This window comes from Sturnira hondurensis, unplaced genomic scaffold (assembly GCF_014824575.4).
Source record: "Sturnira hondurensis isolate 20B ecotype Veracruz unplaced genomic scaffold, ASM1482457v3 Scaffold0004271, whole genome shotgun sequence".
NCBI lineage: Eukaryota > Metazoa > Chordata > Mammalia > Chiroptera > Phyllostomidae > Sturnira > Sturnira hondurensis.
The window spans coordinates 1,975,238-1,995,925 of NW_028076902.1; the positions used below are offsets into that span (position 1 = coordinate 1,975,238).

Below are 20,688 nucleotides of genomic sequence, written 5' to 3' on the forward strand. Positions count from 1 at the left end.
CCTTTAGTTACTGTCAGTTTGTCTTTATTTCCATGTTTCTGGTTCTATTTTGGTTGCTTGTTTGTCTTGTTAATTAGGTTCCACTTATAGGTGAGATCATATGGTATTTGTCTTTCAGTGCCTGGCTTATTTCACTTAGCATAATGCTCCCCAGATCCATCCATGGTATCATGAGTGGTAGGAGTTCCTTCTTTCTTTGTGCTGCATAGTATTCCATTGTGTAAATGAACCTCAGTTTTTTTATCCACTCATTCACTGATGGGCGTTTAAGCTGTTTGCATCACTTGGCTATTGTAAATTGTGCTTCTATGAACATCGGGGTGCATATGTTCTTTTGAATTGGTGTTTCAGGATTCTTAGGGTTAATCCCAGCAGTGGAGTTGCCAGGTCAAAAAGCAGTTCTATTTTCACTTTTGTGAGGAAATTCCATACTATTTTCCATAGTGGCTGTGTCAGTCTGCATTCCAACCAACAGTGCGTTAGGGTTCCCTTTTCTCCACAACCTCTCCAACACTTGTTTGTTGATTTATTAATGGTAGCCATTCTGACTGGTGTAAAGTGGTAACTCATCGTGGTTTTAATTTGCATCTCTATGATAGCTAGTGATGTTCAGCATCTTTTAATATGTGTTTGGGCCCTCTGTATGTTCTTCTTGGAGAAGTGTCTATTCAGGTCCTTTGCCCATTTTTTAATTGGGTTTTTTGTCTTCCTGGTGTAGAGTCATGTGAGTTCTTTATATATTCTGGAGATCAAACCCTTGTCCAATGTATCATTGGCAAATATGTTATCCGATACAGTCAGTTCACTTTTCATTTTGATGTTTCCTTTAGCTGTGCAAGAGCTTTTTAATTTGATGAGATCCCATTTGTTTATTCTTTCCTTTATATCCCTTGCTTTAGGGAACATATTGTTGAAAATATTGCTGTGTGGGATATCTGAGATTTTCCTGCTTATGTTCTCCTCTAGGACGTTTATCGTATTGTGATATATATTTAAATCTTTTATCCATCTTGAGTTTATTTTTGTGTATGGTATAAGTTGGTGGTTTAAAATCTTCATTTTTTTAAACAATCTTAAAGTGACTGATTTCTTTTACTTGGCATTCTTTTAAGCTGTACTATGTGTTAATTATATGTTTGATATGGAATATTTTTCTAGTACACAAATTAATATGGAATTGTTAATATAAAGTATTTACTCTATGCCTTCTTAAATCTTAATAGGATATGTGCTGCTCCTTGGGAAACATTGGTGTGTTTTGAATTTGTTCTTTCAATCGTCCTCATCCTGTCCTAATATTTTTGGGATGTTTTTCGGATTTACACAGACACACCAGTGCTTCTGATCGATCTACTAAAAGTACAGGGTTGGCACAAATACCGTCCCTTTTTTTTTATTACAAAACCATAAGCATGTAATTCTGTAACTTAACAATATTACACTGAAGTACACCATGTGACATTCCAGGTGAAATGTTCGAATTAAAACTATAAATTATTACACTCATATTATTACTCTACCAACCCACTGAAGTAGGCGTTACTTCTGCCAGACCCTGTATATTGGCCATAATGAGTAATTAAGCCTGAAAGCAAAAGTGGATTCCCAGGAAATTGTATGTTTGATTTTACTGGACACTTAGAGGAACTAGTCTGTACTTGCCTCAGTTCATTTGCACAGCCTGAGGTTCTCTGTGTACCCAGGCAATGTGACACCTGACTACAGGAGTCTACCAGAACTGGTTTATTTTTGTGCTCATCCTTATTATGAGCATGAATCCTTTAGGGCTGTGTACCTGACACCTAACTTGGTCAGACACTGCAGACTTTTACTTTGGCCTCACTTGCTGTGATAGGTTCTCACAACCAGTGTTCAGTTTTTCAGTTGATACACTGGATATACACATATTCTCAGTATTTCTGTCTGGCTTTGTGTTGGGCTTTTTCCCCCCTCTCTATTATGTTACTTCTTCAATGCTTTTAAGAATTTTTGTGTTTTTTAGTAGATTTATGAGGAGGTTTTACTCTAATTATCCAGCCTAATATTACTAGAAACAATAGCTAATTTGTTATTTTATTAAAAAGTGATTTTTCTTATTTCATAAGAAACAATAGCTAATTTATTGTTTAATTAAAAAGTGTTTTTTGAAAAATATTTCATGAGACATCAGGTGGAAAGAATGGTAGAATCATTTGTTCTGTTCTCCTTCTTGAGTCCATCTCCTAGCAGGTAAACACCTGCTTTACTGTTAAAGATGGGGACACTTTATTTTAGTGGTAAAGCAGCTTATGAATAATAATAACCTGTGGTTAGTGATTGTGATGATAATGAGGAAAATTTATTTATCCGTTACAATGTGCCGGGTACTCTGTACTTTTCATGCATTATTTTATTTGATTCTTATACTGTGTCTGAATTTAGTGTTATTATTCCTACTTCACAGAGCATTACCTGAGGCTTAGCTACCATATTATTTGCTGGTTCTTGGATAGTAAGTCACCCCTGTATTGGGCTTTGGAGATGCAGGGTTAGCAAAGTTCAGCATACTTCCTGCCTTCATGGACTTTACAGGATTTAATTTTTAGACTATACCTTCTACCTTGTTTCAGGACACACTCTGAGAGAACTGTGACATGGTCAGGAATATACTGTTTGAGTCAGCAAGCCTGATTCACTGGTATTTGCACTGGCATTGAGAATAATGTATCTTGTGAGGAAATGACTATAGGTAATACAAACGTAAAATAGAGAGATAAGCAAAGATCAGAACAGTGTCTTTTAATTCCCTAAACACTGTCCATTCCCTAAACACTGTAGCATAATGCTTTTGTTTGAAGTTGGTACTAAATGAATACTAATTTAGTATGTTCATTGCCTATTAGATCATGGATTTTATTCCCATATTATGTCTTTTGATATGGATGGCCAGAATACTATTATTATTTATTTATATTATTTCTCTTGGTTTACAGTTATTTGCTGGTGTAAAAGATGGAGAAAGCCTGCAGTTCTTTGAGCAAAGTTCTCGTTCTGCCCATAAACAAGAAACACACACCATGGAGGCTGTGAAGCTGGTTGAGTTTGACCTTAAGCAAACACTTACCAGGCTTGTGACACATCTGTTTGGAGATGGTAAGTTCTCAAATACCTTTGTCTTTGAGGGCTTAAATATTCATTACTTAGTATCATTCAGAAATCACTGATGCTCGTTGTGATTTTTTTGGTCTAAGTTGTAGCTTAATGGTTCAGGTCCATAGTGATGTAGAACTTAGTAGATTTCCTAGTTCATTCCATGTGAGGAGTGAGAAGATATGAAAGTAGAATTAACTATGGAGAGAAAAATGATAATATCCTGTGATGAGAATGATAATGGATTAAGATCAAGTCATTTATCAATGGTGAAGAAGTGTATAGACTGATGAGTGTTCAGACTTGCATGATGGGGCAAGATTCTTTTCTTTTTTCATTTTATTTATTTCACATTATTGATTTATTTTCATTTTATTTATTTCACATTTATTGATTTATTAATCAAATAAAGTAATGCATGTAAAGGATAGAGTACCTGGCACATTGTAATGGCTTAATAAATTTTCCTCATTATCATCACAATCACAGTTACTAACCACAGGTATTATTACTCATTTTATGTATTTATTTATTTATTTAAATATTTTTCCAATTACAGCTAACATTCAATATTGTATTAGTTTTAGGTACACAATGTAGTGTTTAGACAGTTATATAACTTACAAAGTAATCACCTCAGTAAGTTCAGTACCCATCTGGCACCTTACAGAGTTATTACAGTATTATTGACTACATTCTTTATGCTGTACTTTACATGCATGTGACTATTTTGTGACTCGTAATGTGAACTTCTAAATTCCTTTACCTTTTTCACCCAGTCCCCAATTCCCCTCCCCCCTGGCTACCATCAGTCTATTCTCTGTATGTATGAGTTTTTTTCCAGTTTTGTTTATTCTATTCTTTAGATTCTACATATGAGTGAAATCTTAAGGTATTTGTCTTTCTCTCACTGACTTATTTCACTTAGCATAATACTCTCTAGGTCCATCATATGGGGCAAGATTCTTAACCATGTGAGCAGGCCCTGTGGAAAATTTTACATTTTTATGTATTGATTACTACTGTCAGTAGTAAAAATATTAACAGTGAGTTCCCTGGAAGAACAGTATTGTTAAGAGCTGCACTCTCACTTTAGTCACTTGTCCTCGATTATTCCTCTAAGAAAATTTGTGTTTATATTGCACCCCCTTCAATTATTTCTAACTTCTTTGAGATAATATTTTGTTTGTTTTTAGAAAGCTGTAAAGAGAAGGTTAGGGGATTTTCCTTAATTGTGTCCTATGACTTAAAAATGTTTACAAGATAAATAAGTAAGCTTTTATCCTTGTGAACTTTTTAAAAGAACATCTTTATTGAGGTATATTGACAAAAAATAAAGTACACGTATTTAAAGTATACAATATGCTAAATTACCATACAATAAACTGAACATATTTATACACTTTTATTGGTTTTGACCTAGGTATACCCCTGTGAAACCATCAGCAGAATCAAGATAATAAACATGTTCATCACCCCCAAAGTTTCCCCCTGTCCCTTGGTGCTGCCTCCTCCTTGCCCTTCTCCACATCTCCTCCCTCTAGCCAACCAGTGAGCTACGTTCTGTCCCTCTTGATTAGTTTTCACCTTTTACATTTATGGAAATGGAATTCTGTAATATGTACGATTTTTTTTGGCCTGGCTTATTTTACCTAGCATAGTTATTTGGAGATCCATGCATGTTGTAGTACATATCAATAACTTAATCCTTTTTATTGCTAAGCTTGCCATTCCATAGTTTGTTTATTCATCCACCCACTGATAGACATTTGGATTATTTCTAGTCTTTTGCTATTGTAGGGAGAGCTTCTAGATATTTTTCACACAAGTTTTTGTATGGATTTATGCTTTCATTTCTCAGTGGAATTGCTAAATCATACAGTGGATGTATTTTAACCTTCTGAGAAGCCGCTTAACTGTTTTCTGAAGTGGTTTAGCAATTTTACATTTCTTCTAGGTGTGTATGAAGGTTCCAGTTGCTCTACATCTCCCACAACACTTGATATATAGTCAATCATTTTAATTTTAGCCATTTATTTTTTATTTTATTTTTGCTTAATTCCTTCACCTTTTTCACCTAGCCCATCTACCCCCTCTCCTCTGACAGCTATGCATCTATTTCTATTTTCTTTGTTAGTTTATTTTGTCCATTAAGTTCCACATACTGGTTTTGATTCACCTTTCCTGAAGTTGGCACATTCTCCAAAGTGTCTTTGTTTTGCCTTTTTTTTTTTTTAGTTTTTATTTTTTTAGAGAGAGGGGAAAGGAGGGAGAAAAGAGGGGAGAGAGAACCATCCATTGTTTGCCTCTTACACACCCACACCTGGGTACCTGGTTTGCAACCCAGGCATATGCCCTGACTAGAATCAAATCAGGGACCTTTTGGTCTGGCCAATGGCTCAATGAGCCACACCAGCGAGGGCTAATTTTAGCCATTTTAATGGGAGTGTAGTGTTGTGTCAAATAAACATTCAGCATATATAAAGAACTCTAAATAAACAAGTGAAAATCACTCTAAGAGAAATGGGTGAACATGAACATGACAAATGATGTAGTGAGAGGACTAAAGAACGTGTGAGAAGATGCTTGCCCTCATTAGTAATCGGGGGAAAGCAAATGAAAATCACCATGAGCTATCCTTTGCCACTTTTCATATATAGAAATATTCTTGAAAATCTCATATTTGGTCCTGGCTGGTGTAGCTCAGTGGATTGAGCATGGGCCTGCACACTGAAGGGTCGCTGGTTCAGTTCTCAGTCAGAGCACATGCCTGGGTTGCAGGCCAGCTCCCCAGCTGGGAGCACATGAGGGGTAACCACATACTGATGTTTCCCTCTCTCTCTTTCTCCCTGCCTTCCCCTCTCTCTAAATAAATAAATAAAATATTAAAATATTAATATTTGTAAGTATTGACAAAGATATAGAAAAATAGATGGAGTACAAAGTCCTGGTCCTATGCAGGAGTCTCATCTCTCACCCCCAGCTGGAGCTCGACTACTCACTTACTCTTGATTCGTCTCTGTTTTTTCACACTTCCAGATTCCCCTGCTTGCCTGGGAGCTCAAATGTGTGTTTAAAAGGTTTCTTGTTATAATTTACTAAGTTTCTGATGCTCTGTTTTAGCAAGATTTGTTAGAATATCTAGACTTACAGATTGTTAAGTGTATAGTTAATATATTTTAAAAACCACTAAATAATCCTATATATCAAATATATATATTTAAAAAGAGCATATCAGCTTCACTGTAGTTTCTTTTTCTAGGGGATAGAGAGTGGCATGAAGAAAGAGGTACAAACCAGGCTTCAAGTGTGTCCATAGTATTTTATTTAAAAAGATAAGTTAAATATGAAACAGTTATAATTTGATAAAACTGGATAGTGGGTACATAGATATTTGCTGTTTTCTATTTCTGTCTCTTGGTTTGAAATATTTCATACTAAAGTAGTATAATGTAATGGTGAAACAGGTTTCAGACAGAGATTATTGATGTAAACATTTTTATTATACCCAGTTTTTCTTTACTTTCATGATAAAAGAAAAGAATTATGATGTTTTTAGAAGTAATATAATCTAGTTAAGATTGGAATGTAGGGAGATGGATTGTTTTTTCAAGCCATTTTTGAAGCAGGTTTTGGTAGAAAGGATCTTTAGTATGTTAGGGAGATAGTATCCCATCACTAGTGGCTTTACAAAGTGATTCAGGCTTATCTGAATTTTTTCATTGTCGATCTATGGAGAGACTCCTTAGAGCTCTCCTTATTTATGTCTTGCTATACACATTTCTGTCATCAAACGATTTGCTGTGTTTTAGGTTTAGAAACTGCCTCATAGTTAGATAACTGAGTGGTCCTGAATAGACAGGTATACTGCTTTCTCTAATGACTAGTAATTTTTTTCTCCTATTTCTTTGTTATTTTTCATCAGCCCCACTGTTCCCCACCCCCCCGTACCTGCCCACCCAACTTCTACCACACCTCCGTTTAGTACTGCCAGCTCCTTCACTGGCTAATTCTAACTCATCTTCTAGTGCCAGCTCAGATGTCCTCTTACCAGGACCTGTTTCTGTAACTCATGTTGCATTCAGGAGAAGGTTCATTTTGTGGTCATCTGAGCTCTTTTTGGAGGTAAGCTTTTACTTTTCTGAGCAAGAAGCACTGCTGGATTTCCACCAAATTGCAGGCATCACAGTAGTCAATAAACTAGACCCAATGCCTATCTTCAAGGAGACGTGAATCTTAAATGCTGTCGCAGGGAAACAGTGTGTTCTGGGAGCAGATAGGAGAGGTGCCGCCTCCAGTATCTGGCCTGTGCTCCAGGAAAGGTTCTTGGTTGGGAAACACCAGAGCTGACACGTCATTGACAGCAAACAGAAGTCCTAGAGCTGTGGTGTCTAACCTTTGGGTGTCTCTGGGCCACACTGGAGAAAGAGTTGTCTTTGGCCACACATTAAATATATTGTAACACTTAATCACAAAAGAATCTCATAATTTTTAAAGTAAATTTACCACTTTGTGTCGGGCCTCATTCACAGCCATCCTGGGCTGCGTGTGGCCCGCAGGCTGCAGGTCGGACATCCCTGCCAGAAAGCTTTCAAGAATGAAGAGAGGAAGAGGAGAAAGGAAGAAAAATGGTTAACAGAGAAATCTCATGACCACTGAGGAACAGTAATATGGAATCAGAAAAGTTGAAATCCTCTTTCATCTATTTACTGTGAAATCTTGAACAGGTCATTTAGTGGTTTAGGCCTCAGTTTTCTAACTTTCTAACGTGCCTTGTAAAAGGAAAATATTAAATAAATGCATAAATATGGAAAAAATGAAGGAATAAGGAAGGGAAAGACAATTATGATAAAAGCAGGGAGCATATGAAGGAATAGTAACACAACCAAAGAACAGTAGTTATGGCTGATTTGTTCTAATTTTGTGTAATGAAATGAGATATGGCTTTACATCAGACTATGGCACTACAGTCAAATTGGTATTGATGATGGCCTTAACATTCTCTCCAAGCATCAGCAAATATTTTTTAAAAGTATAAAATGTGTGTTCACAGTTGAGATTATGAAAACATTGCCAGGAGCCTTGAGGATATATGCTTCTCTGAATATGGTCCTGGACTTTTCTTTGTGTTATTATTTTTAATATTTCTATTTGAATAGCTTTTAAATCCATGCATTGAGGTGAAAATTTCAAGATAACTGTTTTCCTTATAAAAAACCATTTCTATAGTATATGATTTTTTTCTGACTGTGATACCCATTATGCCCATGGCCCAAAATTAACAATCTTGGCTTGAAATGGCAATGAAGTTGTAGCTTCTTTGCTTTAGGCAAATGTTTGCTTTATTTTTAAAATACTACTGGCTTAGACTCTTGGTTTCAGATTTCACTACAGATTAGAGTTGCTATTTTATAAATCTTCAAATTTCCTTTATTGTGGAATGGCATTAAAGTTAAAAACTTACCTGCTTGGAGAATACTTATATTGTTCATATGCACTAGTCCATCTGTGAACAAAGCCTTTTATTTTTTCTTTCCAGCCATGAGATCATTTTTAACCCTTTTCACACAGTAGCCATACACCCTGAAAATTCTTAAAGACACATTAGCCACATGTCTTTATCTAGTCCCCGTGCCTCTCTGCCTAGCCCCCTGTGCATTTGTGTGTATTGCTGAGGAAGCCATTGTTGGCAGGGGGTGTGTGAGCTTATCCCAGGTGTGTCTGCATGTTTGTAACATCTGCTAAGATGCTTCTCAGGGAAGATATGAAGCAGGGTGGGAAGGTGACCCAAACCAAGGCCCATTTTATGAACTGTAAGGGTTAGGAATATGTATTATAGAAAACAGGTGTGGTTTGCTTTCATAGTTTCCACACTGAATGTTAACAACTCCCTCAAGACTCTTGGGATGTGTCTTCCATACTCTGAAGAAAAGTGCCTTGTACTTGATTAATGCATTCCAGAGGGTCATTTCACTTTTGTTTTGTGTTTTTTGTGGGGAGCATGCTAGTTTTTAGAAAAAAAATGCCTTGGTAAACCTGTCTAGGTACAAATACTCTCCATGTACAATACTCTCTTAATAATACTTAATAATACCAGGTACAATGCTTTCTTTTTAAAAAAAATATTTTATTTATTTATTTATCTTTAGAGGGGAAGGGAAGGAGAGGGAGAGAAACATCAATGTATGGTTGCCTTTTGTCCGTCCCCTGCCGGGAACTGGCCTGCAACCCAGGCATGTGCCCTGACTGGGAATTGAACCTCAATCCTCTGGTTCGCAGGCTCACGCTCAATCCACTGAGCTACGCCACCCAGGGTGGTACAATGCTTTCTTAATGATGGTGACAATAATAGAGATAACAATGAACAGTGCTAAACACTTACAAGAATTTTTTTGCTTTGACCTTTATCTATGATGTAATATTTTAAAAGATTTTTTTTATTGATTCTAGACAGAGGGAGAGGGAGGGAGAAAGAGGAGAAGAGAAATTCCTATGTGAGGGAGAAACATTGATCACCTGCGGCTCACATGCATCGTAACTGGGCGTGGAACCTGCAGCCCTACTGGGAAGTGATCTTTCAGTCTGTGAGACAGCACCCAACCAACTGAGCTGCACCAGCCAGGGCATGTGATGTAGGTATTACTGTAATTGCCATTTTGGACATGAGGGAACCTGGACATAGAGACCAAGTTCTAGGTAAAGAGCACACAGCTGGGAAGTGTTTGAGGCAGTTTCAGCTCAGACGGTCTGACTTCTGAACCCATGTGAGAGGTAAGCTCTTTTGATAAATTATTTTAGTAATATTTGGGAGACTGTGAAGCCTATGAAAACCATAGTGTTATAAAATTGGCCCTCTTCCTGGGTGTTGTCTTGTGACTCTCCCCTTACTCTGACTCCTTATCACTTGTTTGTGGTAAAGCCCTATTTGCCTCCTCTTATTCAATTACATTCTGGGTGCCAAAGATCATTTAAAATCTTCAAATTCAGTCTTTCTTTAATTAGTTAATGAGTAGGAACTGCTTCGGCAGGACTCAGAGTGATTCAACAACTCTTTTGTTGGTTTTTATGTTTATCTAAGCTTTTCACTTTTTAGAAATATTAGTGTCGTATTACTTTGTTCTTGAAAAGCAAAATTAAAAGTTAGAACACACTATTTCCTTGTGGCAGTTCGTTGTTATTACAGTTGTTTCAGTTTCAGATGTTTTTTTCCTCTCTCTAAAGCAGCTTATTTAAGTTTCTGCTAACATATCAATTGCACCAGCATCCTAAGGCTATTATGAGAAAGGTTATCAGTTTAGAATTAGAAAGAAATACAATAACCTTTAGACTATTTTTATGCTGGTAGAATCTGCTGTCATTTTTAACATTTCTCAATTGTTTCTTGTATATTTTGTTCTATATTTGGCAGATTATTTCTATCAGAGCAACTAAGGTGGGGATTTAGAATTCCTAACATTTTAGTGTTGTTTTCTGTCATTCAGGTTTTACAGCACCCCCCCCTTTTTTTTGGCACAGTCTATTTACTAAACATTGGAATTTCTCTTTATAAAGCATTTGCCTCATAGCATAGTTTAGATGAACTAGGCCACCTGGGAAATGGATTGTGATCCTCTGCTGTTGACTAGCTATGTTACCCTGAGCAAGTCATGTCTCTTCCCATTCATTTAACCCCTCCCCCCCAAAAAAGCTAGCCCTGACTGGTGTGTCTCAGTGGATTGAGTTCCGGCCTGTGAACCAAAATGTCACTAGTTCGATTCCCAGCTGGGTACATGCCTGGGTTGCAAGCCAGGTCTCTGGAAGGGAGTGTGTGAGAGGCAACCACACATTGATGTTTCTCTCCCTCTCTTTCACCATCCCTTCCCCTCTCTCTAAAAGTAAATAAATAAAATCCTTTAAAAAACGGGCAAAAAAGAAAAAAGGTAAAAAAGACTTGTGGTGGTCACTGAGATGTACCTCCCAGCATCCCTTCCAAGGACCCTGCTGGTAGGAGTGTAGGTGTCCTTTAGCTGTCAGCCACTTGGAGATTTGCCTCCCCTGTGGGCAGCCTTCTTGTTTAAGGATGAGCCCTTCCTAAGGTTGCCCATATCCAAAGACTGGTTGTGGCAGGAACATTAAGGCCCAGCATTGTGGCCTAACACTGCATCACCCTATCCAGGGGCAATTCTGATGGGCTGTTTCAACTCCAGAATTCTGGCCCCCAAGGTTAAGGCTTTTATGGGCCTGATTGCAGTTCGCTGTCTTCTTCTGCCCCAATCTACTGCAGCCCTCAAATTAACCTGTTTGTCAACCCAGCCCCCACAGGGACCATATGTTCCTACTCAACCAGAACATTTCTGACCTCTGTACTGTGAATGTTGTTCTGTTCAGGAGTTTTTCCATATTGTTTCAAAATTTTCTCTATCCTTGAATCCCTGTTAATGTAAATGAAGTGATCATAAGTTGTATACATTTCTAATGATTGTGTTGTATACCTGAAAGTAATATTGTATGTCACCTATCATTGAAAAATAAAAAAATTATAAAAAACACAAATGAAGTGAAAGTGATTGAGAATAATAATAAGGTTTATCGTCTTCAGTTCTACTTTGTTCCTAAAATTGACAAATGTAAAAAAATTCCACACGTTGAGTAATTTTTAAATCAGATCTTTTGAGCTCCCTGATGTTGTCTGATTTGGACAAGCTTGTCTTTCTCACAGTACCGAGAAAGTGAAGTAGTGAAGCAGCAGTTGTGTTCAGGCAGTGTTGAGCTGCCTCTGCACATTGTGTCTTGAATGTGGTTAAAGCAGGCTACACTGTCAGGTAAAAGCTGACTGACGTGCTCAGTCTCTCTGAGCCTTGGGATCACTAGCTATGAAATAGGGACAGGAAGTGTCTTGCATTGTAGAGGTGCCCAGTGGAAAGAGGACATCACCTTAAGAATCAGAAGAAGAAAGATGTAAGACCCACTTTTCTTTACTGTCTGGTGAATGGAGAAAATAGTGTGCTAGAGTTGATCTCTCTGGTCTAAGGTGTTAGTACAAGGAAACCTCTTGGGAGAGAGCTTGAGGCAGCAATGGTTTAATTGAACTGGAATGTATTTAAGAACCCTAAAGTCCATGATTTTATGGCTGTTGGGAAAGGTATAGCAGATAGGTTTCCTGCTAAAGAAGTAAGTTGAAATTGTTGGAGTTTTATGTTAAATAAAACAGAATTATTGGACCTTGAGGTATATGAACAGTGAAAAAAGTATTTAAAATTTTAGGGGTACTGTATCAAGATGGTTAATGGGTCAGGAACTGTACCTATTGCATATTGTTTCTACTTGTATTAGTCTTTCAGGTGGTTGGAGAGGTAACCCAGAAAACATTGATTTATGGGAGAAGGAAATTTCCTTCTCTTCTTAGGTTTATCGAAAGCTCAATTTCTCTATTCATTCAATCATTTCTCTTCCAGCCTCTTCTAGCCCTAGCCTTAGAAAGGGTTAGATAGTGAGACAATATTATCTAAATTCTGTTATCAATCACTCTAAGTCCTTTGAACCCTTGACTTGCCCAGCTCAGCTGTTAAACCCCTAACCTTGAAAAACTCATTTGTTCAACACTTAACCTTGAAAAGACTCTACCTTGACTTGATACCCAAATCTACTTTTTCTGCTTTTTCTTGTCTGCTCAGATTTTGTATTCAATAATCTGCTACCTTAGCCAGGCCAAGGTCAGTACGATCTTGTTTCTTAATTTTGGCCAGTTCACTGTACAAATCCCTTTCTCAGTCATTCCAGATTATTAACAGCCTCAGCATTCCTAGTCTTTGTCAGAGGATAAGCTCATCCATTTTATTAAGGAAATTTAAGTGACTGGGTGTGAGTTTTGTGTTTGCTTGGCCTCTTGATCCCATTCTTTTTGATTCCCATTCCATTATTTTCCTCAATTATCAATTTAAAATGTGTTCTAAACTTTATCATAAAACAAACCATTGCCATCATTGAACCTTCTTTCCTTCCTTCTCTGGAAGCTTCCTCACCTCTCCTTTTCAGCCATGCTTTGTTACACCTTCCTTTCTGTTTCTGCTTGACCCAGCTCCTGTTGATTTTAACTGTTCTGCTGAGGTCACAGTTGACTTCCCTATGATAAAATCCAATACATTGAGAAAAGTGCTTATTAGGCTGAGCATTTTTGCTTATTTTTAAAAAAGAGCTAAACATTTTAAAGTACACAGTTTAAGTTTTGACATTTATACACATATGAAATTACAAAAATCAGGGTAATGGACAGATCTATTAACCCTCAAAAGCTTCCTCGTGCCCCTTTGTGGTATCTTCCTACCAAACTAACAAAGCAGTGATCAACTTTCTGTCACTATAGTTTGTGTTTTGTAGATATATTTAAATGAAATCCTACAGTATATATTCTTCTTTGGCCTGGCTTTTTTTCCACTCAGCATGATTATTTTGAGATTGATCCATTTTACATTTATACTAGCAGTATGTGAGAGCAGAAGTTGCTCGCCATGTTTGCCAACAGTGTGTGGCTGGTCACTTTAATTTTAGCTCTCTTCTAGTAGGTGTACAGTGGTATCTGATTGTGATTTTAACTTGCATGTCTGTAATAACTAATGATGCTGAGTATCACATGCTTATTTGCCATCCATACGCGTACTTTGGTGAAGTGCCCACATTTTTGCTCATTTAAAAATTAGTTTTTCTATTATTGATTTTTGAAATTTCTTTATATATTCTGAATGTGTCTTTTATCAGATACATGATTTGCAAATATTTTCTCCCAGTCTGTGTCTTGTATTTTCATTCTCTTAACAGGATCTCTCAAAGGACATATGTTGTTAATTTTGACAAAATATAATGAACCATTTTTTTCTGTTATGGATTTTGTTTTTGATATGGTTTCAGAGAAATCTTTCCTAATTGAAGGTGATATTTTTCTACTCTGTTTTCTTCTAGAAGTTTTACAATTTTCACCTTGATATTTAGGTCTTTTTATATATTTTGAAATTTTTTATATATGGTATGAGATATGGATTAAAGTTTTTGCACATAGATATCCAGTTGTTCCCTCACCATTTCTTAAAATGACCATCCTTTTTCTATTTAATTGCCTTTGTACTTTTATCTAAAATCAATCAGTCATATATGTTTGGGTCTATTTTTGGACTCTATTCTGTTCCATTCATCTATTTTTTGTCTATCTTGATGTAATATTATACTTTTCTACAGTAGCTTTCTAGTAAGTGTTGAAATCAGTTAAAGTGTTTCAACTCTGTCTTTTTCAGGTTGTTTTAATTGGAGTTTTTCTATTTAAGTGATTACTGATGTGTTTGGGTTGAAATGACCATTTTGCTGTTTATTTTTTGTTTGTCACATTTGTTCTTTGTTCTTTTTTCTTAACTTTGCTTTCTTTTGATTCATTATGGATTTTTTTTTTTACTATTTAATTTTATGTACTTTGGCTTATTAGTGGTAACTTTCTTTGGTGTTATTGTAATGAATACTTTATTGTTTATAGTCTACATCATAAGTTGTTATGATCTGTTTTCAAGTAATATACCACTCATTTATTGTATAAGAACCCTAGAGCAGTGTGCTTTCATATGTCTCTTCCAGGCCTTTGTGCTAATTGTTGTCATATATTTCATTTCTATATATGTTATCAACTCCTAAAGGCATTTTGGTTTCTTTTGTAACAGTTGGTTAGCTTTTAAGGAGATACAATTAGAAAAAAGTCTTATATTTACCTAGGTAATTATTATTTCCAGCTCTTTGTTTAGGTTTCCAACTGATGTTATTTTTCTTCCTCTTGAAGGACTGTCATGAATAGTTCTTGTAATACAGGTCTTTTAGCAGTGAATTCTTTCAGCTTTGGCATAGCTGAAAAAAAAAGTCTTTATTTTGTGTTTATATTTGAAATATTTTTGCTGAGTAAATAATTCTATCTTGACAGTTTTTTTTCTTTCTGTTCTTCAAAGATATTCTTTCTCTTTCTTCTCAGTTGCATTCTTCCTGTGAGAAATCTGCTGTCATCCTTGCATTTACCTTTATTCTTCTGTGCATAATATTTCATTTCTCTTTGACTATTTTTGAAATACTTTCTTTGTCATGAGTTTTAAGCGATTTGATTATGACTTGTGTAAGTGCAGTTTTTGTCAGATTTCTTGCACCCTGGTTTGGTTGCACTTCTTGGGTATCTGGATTTATGTTTTTCATCAAATTTGAGAAATTGTGGGAAATTGTTTCATCAGATATTTTCTCTGTCACTCCCTTCATTTAGAGACTCCAATTACATATATAGTTGGCCACTTGTTACAGTTCACTAGTCTCTGTTTACTTTCTTTCAGTTACTTTTTTTCTTTTGTAAATACAAAAGGAGTCACTTTGGATAGTTTTCATTGGTAAATCTTCAAGTTAACAATTATGTTTTCTGTAATGTCTAATCTGCTAAATTCCATCCAGTGTTTCTTTTTCATGTCATTTATTTGTTTCAGTTAGTGTCTTTTTATATCTCTTCTTAACATTTTCAGTGTTTCCTTTAGTTTTTTGAATATATCAAATACCATTATTATATGTGTGTTAATGTCTTTTTCCATGAGCTCTGTCATCTGTGCCATTTCCTCTTGAATTGCTATTTATTTTTCTCTGTTTGTTTCTTTGCATACCTGATAATTTTCTATAGGATGCCAGGCATTGTTAATTTTACCTTGTAATATATTAGATATTTTTGTATTCCTAAGATAATATTCATGTACTTTATTTTGGGATTGTTTAGAAATACTTTCATCCTTTTGAATTTCTTTTAAAAGCTGTACTAGGTAGTATGAGTAAGTATTTTAGGTTGAGGTTAATTTTTCTCATAACTGATATAAAACCCTTCAGTAACTGATAACCTATGAATTATGAGGTTTTCCACTTGGCTTTTGGGAATTGGCACTATTCTTGGTCCTTGCGGACTCTCAGCATTATTTCCACTGATCCTTTTCTGGTTTCAGGAAGTTTCTTCATCACATGTGCTCTGATTGTATTCAGTTCGATTCTGAAAGGCTATCCTCTGTAAATCTTCAGAGTTCTCACTCTGTGCAGCTCTCTTCTCTCCCTCCATCTGCCCTTTGTAGACTCTCAGCTCTCTCTCCAACTTGGGAAGACTTTGTCTCTTGTGTTCTCCTTCCTTCCTGGGGCTGCGTTACGGGCACACTTCTCAGGGATCCGTGTCCTTGGTTACCTAATGCACAGTGTCTTCTCTGGCATTGTTGCATATATTTTGGCTATTTGTCTAATTTTAAATTTTTATTTTTGTTTTTCATGTGGAAGAATAAAACTAGTTTGTTATTCCATCTTGTCCATGTATGGAAGTCTCTCCTCATTTGACACTGACTGCCCTTCTTTTAGATACTTTTGTTTCCCTCCCATTTTCCCATTATATCTCTCCCTTTTGTTTTCTGACTTACTTCTTTTTTTATTTTTCTTACCCCTCTCTCATCACTTTCTTTGACTTCTTTTCTGATACTGCTTAATGTTTGTGACAGGAATTCTTTGAAACTAGTAGCTAGTGTTCTTTTTCTCAAAGCAGAATTTGATTGGGAGATGGATAAAAGATGCATTGTGTGGATCTGGTTTATAGAAGGATTGCCTTACTATTTTTTTATACAAATCAGTGATATGTGCTTTCATGTATTTCTTAGGGTATCTGAAGCATACTTATTTTAAAATTCTCAGGTGGTTTTATAAAATTAATTTCTTCTGGAGTGAATTCCTGTTCAGTTGTTGGTTTTGTTGGCTGTCTTAGCATGAGATCTATTTATATATTTTGAAATTTTTGTTTGCAAAGTCATATTTGGTAGAAATATTTTTATCTTTGTTTTTCTCCCTTTCTCTTTTTTTTTCCCCTCCTGTCCTACCTTATTTTGCTTATTTCTCCCCTTTGTGAATTTGCAGTTGGTTTCACCCAGCTTGCTAGGCTTGAAATCCAGAACAAAGGTTTGACAGGTATCTGGCAGATGTGACCAGCCCTTATTTGGGGCAGATCCAATACCTATGGCATGGGTTTCTAAGCCTACGGTTTTTAAGAGCTACAACCCCAGGCTGTGATGGTGACAAATTTTGCCATCCTTCTTTTGCCACCATGGAGCTTATTTCATCCCAGTGTATAACTTCAGCCTTTTAACCTCCCTCAGATCCAAAGCCAACAAACAGTGTGGTATCCTGCAGAAGGCAAGTTCCTGGCTTTTCTTCCTGTTTTTGGACTTTGAGCCCAGCAACCCTCTGCCTTATCTTGTCTCACCGTTTTGTGTTTCTGTTATGTTTGGGCCTGTGGAGGTATTTATCTTAAATCTTTGCACTTATATTATTCCTTTCTGTTTTTCTCTTTTTTATCCAACTCTTATGTGTTAGAAGAACAAGGAGACGATAGTGCCATCTTGGACTTTTACTTTTCATTGTCTGTTCCAGTGAAGGGCAGCCTAGGGCTTTGTTTTCTGACATACCTGGTTTTGAATTCTGATCTTGATGTTTACTAGCTATGTAAACTTAGATTAGATACATAAACTGTTTCAGCCATTGTTCCGTAATCTGNTTCCACTTATATTATTCCTTTCTGTTTTTCTCTTTTTTATCCAACTGTTATGTGTTAGAAGAATAAGGAGACGATAGTGCCATCTTGGACTTTTACTTTTCATTGTCTGTTCCAGTGAAGGGCAGCCTAGGGCTTTGTTTTCTGACATACCTGGTTTTGAATTCTGATCTTGATGTTTACTAGCTATGTAAACTTAGATTAGATACATAAACTGTTTCAGCCATTGTTCTGTAATCTGTAAAATGGGAACAGTGATAATTATCATGCATTGTTAATGTCAGCCTTTCATATCTTTGTGCCTTGGACACCATACCCAGATTTCTAGTGAGGGGCTATTAAATTGTGCTACACTCCATTTCTAACCCCATTATGAGGTGGAGACATGATAATATCTTACGATCCAAGCCTTAACCAAAAAGATTCCTGTGCGTGGTAGTCCTAGGGCAACAGCCTGAAATAATGCTTTAACACATCAGAGGACTAAACTGTGGCATCAGTTACAATATTGCCAATGGCAAGAGAATTTGCTAGCCTTTTTTTCCCTGATTACTTTGTGTATTTCTTAGCAAACAGAGTCATTGTGGCTGAAATAGTGGTAACATCTACACACAAGAAGATTTTATTACCCTCTTTCCCACTATGAGAGGGAAAAGATGCTATTTAGCATTAACTTTGTAGTTGGAATGATTTCATTCCTCTTAGAAGTCTGCAGACTCCAGGGTACATGGCTATGTGGATACATGTGATATATATGGCACACTAAAGAGTCACAGTGGTGACATTGCCAGGTTTGTAAGGCCTTGGGTAGGGAATGAATTGTTAGTTGTGAGTGACTTTGTGCTACTTGTGAGGTGGGCCTTAGAAATGGAATCAGTGTTCATAGACCCACCTGGGGGCCTCAGGCCTATGATGTGTCTCCTCTTCCTCATTACTGCCAGCTGTGTAGGTACTCAGTCCAGAAGACACTCATGTCTTGTGCTAGAGGCGAGGCAAGAGATGCAGAAAGACAACAAGGATGAAGAAGACAGCAGGAATCTGGGAATCTTGTCTGTGGGTGCTCAGTTACTGCATAAGGGGGAACTGTGTATGGAGGTAAAGCTGGGTGGGTAAAGCTTTAATCAGCAGAGTACTGAATCTTCACCTGGGACCTGCTTTCTAGTTTGACTTTTTCACCAATTAATTGTGTGGCCTTTGCTCCCTTTATGATGGGAGTATAAAATTCTACAGCTCCTATAGAAGACAATTTGGCAATGTTTATTAAAATTACAAAAGCGTTTACTCTTTGACACATCAGGCTACTTTGTTGCAGTGACATTTTTCATAGCAAAGTACTCAGATATAGCCCAGATGTATATCAGTAAGGACTTCTTCTGTGAAGATGGCAGAGCCACTTGATGGAACACCATACAGGAATTAGAACATGAATGAGGAGATGCTGTCTATATCTGGCTGAAGAGGCCTCTAGGACATGTCATTAAGTGCATAAAAGTATGGTGCAGAATAATATGCAGAGTATGCTATCCTGTATCTCAGAAAGGACAGAAAACAGAGCTACATGTTTGCATTTCCTTATATCTGTCAATAAAATGGGAACTCTAGAAGTTTACCCATAAAGGTCCAGGAGAAGAGGGGTGGGACAGAGATAGGGATGTGAGACTTTGCACTGATGCCCGATTAGTATACAGTTACATGTATCCTTTTGCAGAAAGCGCAAGTAGCAGTACTGGGATCAGGGTACCACATTCTCCTGTTTCTCTGATGCCAGTGGAGGGAAAACCTGTTAAAAATTGGATGTGCAGCAGCAGTGATTAATTGTATATTTGTATAGTCAATTTTTAAAGCTTTCTGCTTCAGTGGAGAGTATCCTTGGTAGAATATGTAAAATTACTGGTGTATGCTATAGTTTGGACCATCAACCTCTCATAACTCCGGGAGGTGGTTCTGATAGCAAAGTTGCATCTTTAAATATAAGGGTTATGGGAAACAGAGGAAGGGTCCCTCAATGTGTCAATGAGTCAGGGAAATGAAATGTTATGTTTATATATGGCCTATCATGAAGATGAGTTGGAGGTCAGTGGAATGACCTCTATTCAATATTTATAATGTGTGAGAGTGCTTAGGCACGGCAACATTGCATAGGAGTCAGGGAGTGGTGGGAAGAGCCCTCCCAACTCCTGCAGCCCCCACCACACACACACACTCAGACATACCCCTGCATTATGTCCCTGATTGGTCTCGCCAAGGGTCAGGAAGTCCAGAGGCTGGTACATGGGGTGGACAAGATGCGGTGCTGCCTTTCCTGGCCTCTGATTTTCCGTGGCAGGTAGGGGCAGGTAGTATCCTGCCAAAGTGGAGTTCCTATACACCTCTTCAATTTGGGCTCACATTGCTATCCTGAAGGAATTTTCACTAATCACTTTTGAGGTCCCAACTGAAGAAATGCCTCTTGTGGCCTTCCTCATTCTTGAACAAACTCAGCATCTTCACCCGGGAGAGAAAGCAGATAGTACCCCAAACTCTAAAGAGGATCTCTGAGAAAAAGCAGGTTCCTATGGGTTCTTACTCAGAACTACTGGGTGGGATAGCTGTCATTGTGCTCACTGGGGGAACGAGGCAGCAGGGGTGCACAGAGGTTAATTAACCCTTCCAAGGTTTTATAGCAAAAAAGGTAGAAATCTGAGATGTGAATCTGGGTTTGCTTTGTGCTAAGGTGTTTTTTCTTCTACTTGGCTCTAGGTTCTTGGCTATAATCTCACAGAGTTCTAAGACAATTTTTACAAAGTTCTGAGCTTCATTTGTGAATATGGTTTAATAAACTTTTATGTCCAAACAAAAAAAAAAACAAAACAAAAGAAAGCACTTTGGCATTATTTTTCACTAGATGTGTGTGTTTAATTTTTCCTCTATGAACTCAATAAGAGGTTAGTGTAATTCATAATGAATCCATAGTTGGATATGTTTGTAAAAAATTTTCCTCTGTTAATGTATTACACAAAATACCTATT

The 20,688-nt window shown here is 36.9% G+C and overlaps 1 protein-coding gene across 5 annotated transcripts in view; it reads left to right on the forward strand.

The window, feature by feature from the left end:
• FARS2 (phenylalanyl-tRNA synthetase 2, mitochondrial) overlaps positions 1-20,688 on the forward strand; it is a 557,835-nt gene that overhangs the window by 163,986 nt on the left and 373,161 nt on the right. For all 5 annotated transcript variants that reach the window (XM_037045359.1, XM_037045361.1, XM_037045362.1 and 2 more), the window contains exon 3: positions 2,973-3,132. In XM_037045359.1, the coding sequence (XP_036901254.1) occupies positions 2,973-3,132 (160 nt within the window). The remainder of the gene's footprint in view (positions 1-2,972; positions 3,133-20,688) is intronic.